This window comes from Periplaneta americana, chromosome 6, assembly GCF_040183065.1.
Source record: "Periplaneta americana isolate PAMFEO1 chromosome 6, P.americana_PAMFEO1_priV1, whole genome shotgun sequence".
Classification (NCBI taxonomy): Eukaryota; Metazoa; Arthropoda; class Insecta; order Blattodea; family Blattidae; genus Periplaneta; species Periplaneta americana.
Genome location: NC_091122.1, coordinates 19,179,841 through 19,191,639, shown reverse-complemented (window position 1 = coordinate 19,191,639; position 11,799 = coordinate 19,179,841). Strand labels below are relative to the sequence as shown.

Below are 11,799 nucleotides of genomic sequence, written 5' to 3'. Positions count from 1 at the left end.
GAGTTCTGATTCCCCGCCACGAAATACGCAGATGTTTATTCTTTATTCTGTATATTTATTGTCATCAAAATTATTATCCTTTTAGAGATCCAGTTGTTTTCAATTTGTTTACCAGTCCCAGTATTGTGTTTCTTTGTGGGGGGATTACGAACGCCAAATTCTCTCTTGTATCCCCTTTGAGTAGCGGTATAAAAATATAGGGACCCCATTTGAAATTTCGAAGTGGGGGTGGGGGGTGAAATCTAAAATGCAATTAAGCCTGGTTTTGGACATCCTCTTCAATATCTAAATTGACGTGTTTCTTTGTTTAAATTGGGAAGTTTTGAAATGAATGCCCTGTGTATCAAGAGTCCCTTATCTTTACTTCTCTTTTGTTTATATTGCCTGAAAGAGACGTAAACAATAAAATTAAATTTTGTAAATTCATGCAATTGTAAATTTCTTTCTTAAAATATCCGTCCATTTATGTAACAAAAGTAGAAGATCCGAACTGACCTTTTTCATTAACCCAATCTTTTTTTTTTCTGGGAAATATGTTAAACTTCATTTCGTCATTTTATAAGCACATATTAATGAATCTCAAAAGTTATCCTGGTAAGATATTTAATTTTAAAATATTTAAACATCATGTATTGAACAAATACAGTAGAAAGGAAAAAAAATATTTTATGAAACAAGAAAAAGTGTACATATAAAAAGACATGACCTCACAACAGATATAATATTTGTATGTACAAGGTATTTCAATGTACAGCTACATTGATTTACACAACAGCTTACAAGCTGATGACATAACATATGAGGCGCTCAGTGCACAAATGTCCCAACCCACAAAATTTGCATATTGAGTTTATTGCTTTAAAGAGTTCCTCATATTGTTCTCTTCAAAGTGGAAATCGGCCTAATCATCATTTCCAGCTTTTCCATAAGATTTCAACACAATTTTCGTTTGTGTATCGCATTTCGTGCATTGTTAAAAGACGTAAAGTGGAAATATAATATTGTGGGTTGGGCCATTTGTGAGCTGAATGCCTCATATAATAATAGTAGACATGTTACATGACAGGATATATGAAAAAAAAGCTACAAAATTATTTTTAAAGTAAGTATATTTATTAAACAGCTGACTTTCTGCGTTTCACAGTCTGTTTTGTACTTTGTGGATCCTCTTTCTTCAGCTTGGATTCCTGGATTTTTCTCCTGTAATAAAATTAAAACATAGAATAAATAATTTGTAACAATCTACGTAAAAATGTGTGTTTATCTGTATTTGTACTATTATTCAGCTTAGATTTTCAGCATTCAAACCAATTCTCTAAATTTCAATGAGGAACTGTCAAATCAAATGCATTCTGAATAATATCTTATCTATTTATCATTATAACTGTACTTGGTGCAATAAATGTTTTTTTAGAAATTTCTTCAAAGAGATATCCAAAAGATCTTTTTTAAATGAATGACTTAGCTATAGTACTAACTAAATAAAGTGTTTAGGATAATTTGCATCTTAAATGCCTTCAATTATGAATTTGCTAAATAAAGAGGATAAAATAAATCTACATAATAATATAATATAATATAATAATATGCATACTGTATGTAATTACTAGTATTCTTTATATCCATGTACACTGTAGTGATATTTTAAGATGACAGAAACAGCATGCATTTTCTAAAATGTTACAGCATATCAAATTTTCAAACTCACCATCTCAGATACATATAAAAGAAATTTGAAGCTTATATTTAGTGTCAGTTATTCATTATGCCAGATTATAATCATGCTGCCTTCAAAACATTTGCTTTACATATAAAAATTACGAATGTATGTGACATAGATGGAATAAAAAGAAGGCAGTGGAACCTTTAACGAGAGTAAAGTAATCCTTCTTGTACTTTGAAAATCGTTGCATTGTACTACAGAAAAATCTTACTTTAGCTTCTTAGTTTTCTCTATCTGATAACTTGGAATAGTTGAAATGCTCTCTCGCTGTGGCGCTCGTTGCTCCAGTTTTCGACGTGCCCGTTTGCTTGCCTTCTTCATAGTCAGCATGTATTCAGGAACTTCACAGCCAGACTCACGTAGGACATGAGCTATGCTAAAGAGAAAAAAAAAATCGACAGGTGCTTAGCTTTACTGTGCTGCATATCTGTATGTCAAACAAGAACAGGAGAACCAAGGACAAGAGGAATATGGAATAGAAAGAAAAAAATGGGAAAACAAGAAAAACAAGGAAAGAAAGAGAATAGAAAGAGAATAAGGGGGAAAAAAAAACATGGAGAATAGAAAGAATAATAATAAGATATTTTATTTATATTATCTCGTTTGATGCAGTGTTCCTTCCTCCATCCAAGCAAGCATTCATAATTTTTTTAATTCATAAGTGTAACAATGGAGCTCACACAAGCATTTGCTTATAGATTATTTACCTGCGTAAGTTAACAGTGTCATCTTCTGTGAAGAAAGTGATAGCTTTGCCCTGTCTTCCAGCACGCCCAGTTCTTCCTGATAGGAAGAAATAAAATAAGTGAATTATGTGCTAAAGATGTATACTGTATTATTCTTTCTTCAGTTCTCTTTAACAGAAATCTGATAATTAAAACGTTTTATTTTTGGGGCTTGAAATAAGTTCTTTTCCCTGCTCAACAGTGAATAGTTGGAATTTTCGTCATTCCATAAATATGACACAAATTGTAAATTAGTTTGCACACATGGATATTTTCCATGATGTACCATGGATTATATCAGGATGACGATTATTACTAATATAGAAATGATCTAATACAGACGTGGGCATTTAAAGAGATGCGCTGTACTACTCTGATTGCTGCAACATGCATCACCTGTTAAAGTAAATACTCTGCGGTGGATCGCGTGAAGTATTGAAACACGGAACGTTAAGTAATTACACAGGACAAAAAGATACACAGTTTTCTACAAATGTTATTTTTATAAATAATGACAATGAAAGAAAACAAATTTTCCAAAACAAATACAAATTATTTTACAAAAGACTGAAACATAACTGTATTTCTAATTTAAACAATTACTGTAAAAATCTTAAAAAATGATATAAAACGCTCAATTCCACAACAGTTAAAAAGTAATGCCATAATCTGAACCTATTTGTTTTGAAAGGGCATCAGTCACTAATTTGCATCCTTTGAAAATAAAATTAAGAAACTAAGGAAAAATAGATTCTTAACAAAATATCAAGCACATTACTAAGAAACAGTAAAACAACAATTAGGCTATTTTTTAAACTTCTTACTGTAATTCTTTGTTGTTTTTGTCAATTTACGTCAATTGACTCATACCCTTAGAAGAAAGGATTCGTTTATTCTTCTTCATCACGTAAATCAGCAAGTGTTTCAAAATTTGGAGTTATGTCAGACATTGCAATTGTGAGCTGATAGAATAAATTTTCGTCTGAAATGCGTGATCTTGATTTGGATTTTACAATGGCCAACTGAAAAAAAAGATGTTCACAAATAAAGGTTTAGCCAAACATAGAAGCAATTTTCATAACAAAACTCCGAAGATGTGAATATTTTACTTTGCAAAGTTGTTTAAGCTTATATACATCTAAACCAGCCATATTTGTGCACTTGCACTTGGGGTTTCGCGGCCAGACACGCTAACTGTTACTCCACAGGTGTGGACTACTATTATTATAAAAAATAAAATAAAAAAAATTATTCCATTAAAACGAGTCTTTTCATAATGTCGCTCAACGTGCTAGTAAAATTTTGTAGCATAATAAGCACCTAACGCTTTCCCCTTCTTCGCAACAAAAGAATTCATTTTCCCATTCTTTGTGGAAATAATATTTTTGGACTTTTTTTACTTCAGGAGCTTCCTTAGAGAGTGACTTTTTTTTAGCGAAATCCACCGCTGACTGCCAGTACTTCAACCGGTCGGACAGGTACCCCAGCTAGGGGTGTGGAGGGAGGGAGATCACGTCTTTGCATTCGACTTCGTTCGACATGTACTACTGATGCCCACGTCTGATCTAATACAAGTGGCGATTAAATCCTAAGCATGACTTCCTCTGGGAGGGAAGTACAGCTGTGGGTCCAATGTCAAGTGGCAGGTAAAAGAAATCTGACCTCAATAGAGTCTGTCAGGTAAAATATGTCAGCTATTTCTCGCCCAAGTTGACTTTCGATGCTGCTGAATAACCTATGCAGTTGAAACATCCGAAAATCTACCCCATATGCTGTCTTTATCCACCAAACATTCTTGTATGCAAAGCCATTTGGCTAATGTAATAATGTATAGTTTACAGAACAGGTAAGTCCAGAGATGAGCATTAGAGATAGTAGGGGAGGTAAATGGAGAGAGGGGGTTAGAGATACAAGTCAACTGGACATGTAGGGGCAACAACAACCCAAGTTACCAAATAAGTGGAGGACTGGCGAATTAGAACCTTTCATCATGTTTGTCTTTTCTGTTTGGCTCACTAGTGTCATTAGTCATGTTTTATTTTTCAGCAAGGAAAGCACTTAAGCTTAATAATATGTTTAGGAAACGAGACACTGTATTTAATAAATGTAATCGATTCATTAAGATCTCAAATCATTCCGACATTCAGCTATGAATAAGATATTCATTATTGCTAGAATCTCTAAATTTACTTACCTATACGGTGAATATATGATATGGCAGTTGGTGGGAAGTCATAGTTGATTACTAGGTTTACTCCTTTGAAATCTATTCCTCTTCCCATCAGTTCTGTACAGATAAGAACCCAAACTTGACCACTTCGAAAACTTCGTACCACATTGTCACGCTGCACAGAAAATTGGTTTTTATTTTATATCACAATAAATATGAAATAGTTATCTTATTATTTTCTCTGGTATAGTAACTTGCTAAATTCGTACAGAATGCTTGCTTTCGGGTACAGGAGAATGATTTAGTACTAACATTAGAGTACCTGTCACATCTAGATCAGTGAAAATCAGATATTATTAAAATTTATTTATGTTTATGGTCAATGTTGATTGATAACTGAACTAGCTCTCTGCAGCTAGTTGTTTTAATACTTATTTTCAATTTGATCATCTTGTACTACATAGTACATTGGAAGAATCATTACAGATATTGCATTGGACCAGTGAGATTAGGAATTAACATCTATTCACTCTAATCCAACAGAGGTCTCTCCAAGTGCTATCAGGATGGCAAGAGTCTTGAGAGTGAAGTAATTGAGGTCTGGACATATTCATAAACAAAGATAAGTTTTTTTATGTAGAAAATCCACTGTATGGGGCTAACAAGCTTTACATTTTCATCTGATGGCAGCCACATTTAAGTTTCTTCTCCCTAAGAAAATGCACCACCCTTAATTGGGATTGAAATCCAACACCTTTGGTTGAGAATAAAGCAAGATAAAATATACTGCCATCTGCTAGTTATGTATCTTTGCGAAACCTCTTATGTAGATTAAATAAATTCCAAAGCGCTGTTATATTATCAGATTCAAGGACAATCATACAAATTATAATTTCACAACAGTCAATAAAAGGAGCTAAAATTCAGGATTGCAAGAAAAAGTGTTATATCACCTAATTAAACTACAGAAAAAAATTAGTTTACAGTGAATTTCTTTCCATTGTGATATATAGATGTATGGAAATAAAACAACAGACATTTTGGCTAAAATGAGCACTGAAATTTTACAACCATCTAATAACAGATTTCCAATTTATTCTATAAAACAATTAATCAAAAGTAAATTCAGATCTCTATTAATTAATTGTATATATGTATATAAATTCAGATCTGCTTAAAAGCAACAAAATAGGGATGGAGCTAAAGATAAAATCTGGGAAATTTTATTGACTATCAGCGAGATAATCCTCCAAGGGCCAAGTATATCTGCTGTTGCAATGTTCAGGTTGATGACAGGTCATGAGTGTTTGGTAAGCCACCTGCACAGGATAGGAATTTCCCATACACCTGCCCTTGTAGTGTGTGTGTGATGCAAATGAAGAGATGAACATTGAACACAGCAAAAGATGCACAGCATTGCTACAAGAAGATGACACTGTACAAAAATACTGGAGTGCAAGATGGCAAATGACTCCATTGCGATTCCATATCGCAGAATAATGGAACTTAAAACAGCCTGCTACAAATGGAATCCAATTGAACACAAGAAAGAAAATGCAATCTTTACTATATGCGTATGATCAAATTATAATAATTGCAAAATCTGAAGATGAATTACAGAAAGCAGTTAATGAATTGCACAAAGTCAGGAAAAAATTACATGAAAATGTCAACCTCAAAAACAAAATCAATTGGGATTATATAGAAAAGATATTCAGAAAATCAAAATTATTGTTATTGATGACTAAATAGTTGAACAAGTATCAACTTTAACATATCTGGGAAATCTAGTATCAAATAATGAAAAGGACATAATCATACACTCATAGAAATACAACAAAATAAGTAGAATGATTAAATAACATTTTGGTAAACAAATGTTTACGATAGTGAAGGTTGGTTGTTGAATAAAACAGATGAAAAAACACTAGAAACAGTACAGATGAGATTTTTGAGACCACTTTTGGGATTTACCTGGATGGATTATCAACAAAATTCAGACACTCGAGAAAAACTTGAAGTGGATCATATTACACAATATAATATAATTTTGCCACAAAAATGCCTTCACCTAGAAATAATCACTCCAAATTGCATACCAAAATTAGTATTGGCGTATCAAGCAGTAGACATAGGCCAGTCACAATAAAGATGGAGAGATCAGGCACACAGAAACTCATAAAGGAACAGGTAAAAAAGACCTAATCCATACGTTCATGATGATGATGATGATGATGATGATGATGATGATGATGATGACGTCAATGACGAAGAAAACCTGCTCATGAAGGAAAGATCTCCAAGCAAAATATACTGGACATTCTTTACTGTTGTAAAAATTCAACTTTGTTAGGCTTCATCTTTACTTGTAATCCTATCACTGAAGGTAATGAATTCTGCCTCCCAAGCATCTCACCTCAATATGGATGATAGCCTGTTGTAAGTAATGTATATGCTACTGGTACATACCTGAAGCTGAGTCCTGTCTGCATGAATAACATCAACATTAATTCCATCATAAATCAATTCAGAAAACAATTCTTTAGCTCTCTCCTTAGTCTGAACGAAAATTAATACTGGTGGTGTCAGTCCCTGTAAACATATCACAATATATTTACCATAACATTAATTTAATACATGCGAACAAAATTTAACTCACGAAATTTACATACACTGTGTTCCGCTTATAACTATAATAAAAGAAATAATTATAATGTCAAAAGTACACGTTCAAATGGGAAAAGATTGGTACCATTTCAAAGAGGAGGTCTGAAAGTTTTAATCCATTGTTGTTGCTGTTAGATGAGTCATGCGCATACGCAGATCATTTCTTTTGTGTGCTATCATTAACAGAACAAAAATCTGTGATTCGTGTGCAGTGCCTGTTTCATCGTCAGTACAACCTTAGAGCAAGGGAAGTCATTCCGACGTATGTATCAATAATGAAATGGGATAGGCAGCTCAGAGAAACGGGAAGTTTGTTATCCGAAGCAGGTAAACATTTCAAGCGTAAAGTATCTGAGGAAAATGTCATTTATGAGGCATTTCTGAGAAGCTCACAGAAATCCATACGACAGGCTAGTGTGCAGCTGAACATCCCACTAACAACAGCACATACAGTGCTCCATAAAAGATTGTGTTTGCGAGCATACAAGCTGCAACTTCACCAGAAGGTTACATCGAATGATAGACAGGAACATCGGCCTAGGTAGCGTAGGCGGTATAGTGCTGGCCTTCTGTGCTCAAGGTTGCTGGTTCAATCCCGGCCCAGGTCGATGGCATTTAAGTGTGCTTAAATGCGACAGGCTCATGTCAGTAGATTTACTGGCATGTAATTATGTAAAAGAACTGCGGGACAAAATTCCAGCACACCGGCGATGCTGATATAACCTCTGCAGTTGCGTTGTTAAATAAACCATATTAAAAATAGACGGGAACAAAAACACTTTGCAGAAACAATGTTGGCACAAGTGGAAGATGACGATACATCCCTAACTAGAGTGTGATTTTCAGATGAGGCAACCTTCCATGTTGGTGGAAAAGTAAACAGACACAACAGTCACATCTGGGGGTAGGAAAATCCGCATGTCATAACTGAATACGAATGGGATTCCCCTCTCTCATGACAGAGAATCAAAATTTCTGCTTAATTTGACGTTAAAAACTGGTCATTAAGTGAATTTCCAGACGAATAAATAAAGAATTTTCAACATTTCTATAGAGATTAATAATCTCCCAAAGATACTCTACATTTGAGACATAACAAATTGTGGCTAGCATCATTCGTTTTGAAATAAAGAAAGAAATGTGTTAGTTCTATATAAATCACTCTGTACATATTATATTCCTTCTCCAGCATGTTGCACTAACAAAGATTCAAGCTGTGTGTTCGAAATGTTTTGACTACATGGGTGCAAGCGATAATATACAGAGGTCTTTGTCTCTTATCACTCACATAATTATCACTCCAATGATTGGATTCCTCCCATTCGAGATATGTGCTTGTAGCAAACTGGAAACGAATTCCACTGTTGCATGAGAACAAAGGGGCTAAAAGCCCCACCATCTTTACTGTACAAACCCAGCAGGGTTAGAAAAAAAAAAACCGTGCTCCTTCAGTGGTCCCGAAAGACTTTGCACATGGCTTGCTTACAATGCCAACATTGCTCTGTTTTGCTCGTGAGAGCACACACTGCTTCATAAGAGCAGTTGAGTTGGTCACCAGGTCTACAGGACACTTATTTTCCTCTTTTTGTCAAGCAGTTCGACAAAAATTATGCCCTGATTTGTACAAAAGTATGGTAATAGACAAGGGCAGGCACTCTCTTTCTACTTAAAATTGTATAAACTTCCTATACCTTCTGCACTAGTTCTCGTAATGCTACCATCTTGCCTGCTTCACTGCCCACAAATAGAAGCTTCTGATCTACATCATCTGATGCAGCATTCCTGAAAAGACATTAAGTTCAATGATAATAATAAGATAACAAACAACAAATTTTAATTGATTTATTACTGACTGTACATCCTATGCAACTATATTTCTATGAAGCTCAAAATATTTCCCAAACACACTGTCTCTTTGCTCACTTGCCATCAGTCTCTCAGATGGAAAATGGCCAGTCACAGCATCAATAGTAGTAACTGTTAGATACCAGGAATTAATATTGTATTGTATTTTCTCAGCCATTAATTTTAGGTTGGTGTAGCCAATTAACAAATTACCATGTGACACAAAACTAACTTGACAAATTGGAAAAACAGTATTATTCTGAAATGACAAATGTAAGCATAATCAATTTTCTTCGGAACAAATCTCACGAACTGTCATAGCTTACTGTGCTGTGTCCCAATCTAGCTGAAACTACATTTTCATCTATTTATTGAGCGGTAAATCATATAGGAAGTCCATTATAACACTGTCCAAAAATTTGCCAAATGTATACTGGTTCACATTTCCATAAAAAACAGCAATTTCTGTAATGCTGTGTACAATATATATATATATATATATATATATATATATATATATATATATATAAAATTATTAAAACAATTCTGAAGAAAACAGAACTCTGGCATGTTACTTCTGCAAGTCAAAGTGCCGCTGCCTGGCACATGAACAGCAAGTTGTAAGCAGATTTGTTAGGGCATAAATAGAGCCACACTACTCACCACTAAAAGACATAATCTAAATCGGTAATGGTAACTCCTTTAGATGCCATGAAGGTGCATGGGAGACATGACCTTGACCATTATAATTAGGTGATAGTCGACACCAACCTCTAGCAAAGACCCAGGTGGCTGAGCGAACCTCAGAGACATTTTGGAGGTTTTTGCAACGAGAAAAATCCCACTACAACTGTCCAAATTACATGAGAGGATCCCTGCGAGGGGAGTACGGTCCTTGTGGGGTAAGAAGAAAGGGTAATCCAGTAACTCAGCATTCTTGAAGGAGCAGGTTGATAGGGTGGTGTTATTGGCCGGCTGGGAGAAACAAGGCTCAGTCAGTGGCCAGACAGTTCCGTGTCGGGGATAGGTTATAAGAGTGGGGAAACAACTCGCAATCCTTGCTCGAATCTTCTCATGAAATGTGGACAGTACAAGTGAACCCAGATGGGATCTTCCAGTGCATAGACAGTTCTTCTAACAATTGGGATGCCTGAACACCAGCCTGAACTGCAGTACACTAATTTCTAAAATTTATTTTTTCTGGAAGCTACAGACATCCCTCGCAATAAATAAGATAATAATAATAATAATAATAATAATAATAATAATAATAATAATAATAATAATAATAATAACAATAATAATGCCATTATGAATTCATATACATTTTCTCTATGTTCATATGTTTTTACACTTATACAATAAGTGAAAGTCTCAGGAATCTTCTCTGCCACATCAATAAATTTAAAAATGCAGTTATATTGTCAGACTCCAAAGCAGCTATTCTATCAATAGTCTCTAGACACACACCTTCATCTCAAATAGCAGAAATAAATAAAATGCTCTCTCAACTAATAACACTCAATAAAAGAATTGTATTCCAATGGATACCATCTCATTGTGGAATTCTGGGAAACGAGAATGCGGATGCTTTAGCAAAGAAGGGCAGCACTGCTACTTACAGACCTGTTACTAAATCTACGTATTAGTCTGTGAAAAGATATATTAAATCTACATACTTAGACTTCAACAAACAAAATTTGATAACACAATCCCAAGGGAAAAAATGGAACTCTCTGCATCATAATCCACAGTTGATTCCCGATTTACCATGCAAATCGTTTGTAGCTTCATTTAGATTGGCAACAGGCCATGACTGTTTGGCCAAGCATCTGCATAACATTGGAATATATCAGTCTCCTAACTGTCCATTGTGCAACTCAAATCAAGAAATGGATTCAGAACATCTCAAAATCTGTGCGTCAGTGGCTAACCATGACAATATCTTTGAAAAATATTGGAGTGCAAGAGGTCAAATGACTTTATTGTCAAATGCCTGGCATTAGAAAACAACAACAACATTTTCTCTAATTAATTTTCATGTTATCTACTCGTAATACTACTTAATTTTGTTCATCAATGCTATCCTAAGAAATGTTTAGAGATAAGAGCATGCAAAACATTAATGCATGGCAGACCTAGTTTCCCTGATTGATTGTACAACTTTTAAATAATAAGAAGCATATATGAAATTAATCATTAATTTAATCAGAGTTAAACTTTTATATTCAAAGAATGTAACAAACTTACCTATGACCCACTGTCACGCAAATTAATCCTTTGAGATTCTTCTTTGCCCATCGAGCAACATGCACAGTATGAGTTGCAGAAAACATGGCTCGTTTCACATTATTAGAGTCACATGCTTTGTAGATAACTGCCAACTGATCACGGAAACCTTTTGGTCCTGCCTCAAAGAGCTTATCTGATTCATCCACTACTAGCCACTCGACACTGAAAGAAAATAATAATAATAATAATAATAATAATAATAATAATAATAATAATAATAATAATAATAATAATAATAATAATGATGATGATGACAATAATGATGATTATAATGATGACAGTAGTAGTAGTAGTAGTAATATAATAATAATAATAATAATAATAATAATAATAACGGCTCTTGATCTACAGACATATATCTAGATTAATAAAATACA

General features: G+C 34.1%; 1 protein-coding gene across 3 annotated transcripts in view; it reads right to left on the bottom strand.

Moving 5' to 3' along the window:
• Positions 1–648: 648 nt before the first annotated feature.
• The window catches only part of ais (DExD-box helicase 52), a 29,869-nt gene continuing 18,718 nt past the window's right edge, over positions 649–11,799 (bottom strand). For all 3 annotated transcript variants that reach the window (XM_069827691.1, XM_069827692.1, XM_069827693.1), the window contains 7 exons: positions 11,381–11,584; positions 8,977–9,067; positions 7,088–7,210; positions 4,643–4,793; positions 2,431–2,506; positions 1,935–2,099; positions 649–1,200 (listed from right to left, as the gene is read on the bottom strand). In XM_069827691.1, the coding sequence (XP_069683792.1) occupies positions 1,116–1,200; positions 1,935–2,099; positions 2,431–2,506; positions 4,643–4,793; positions 7,088–7,210; positions 8,977–9,067; positions 11,381–11,584 (895 nt within the window). In that variant the 3' untranslated portion in view covers positions 649–1,115. The remainder of the gene's footprint in view (positions 1,201–1,934; positions 2,100–2,430; positions 2,507–4,642; positions 4,794–7,087; positions 7,211–8,976; positions 9,068–11,380; positions 11,585–11,799) is intronic.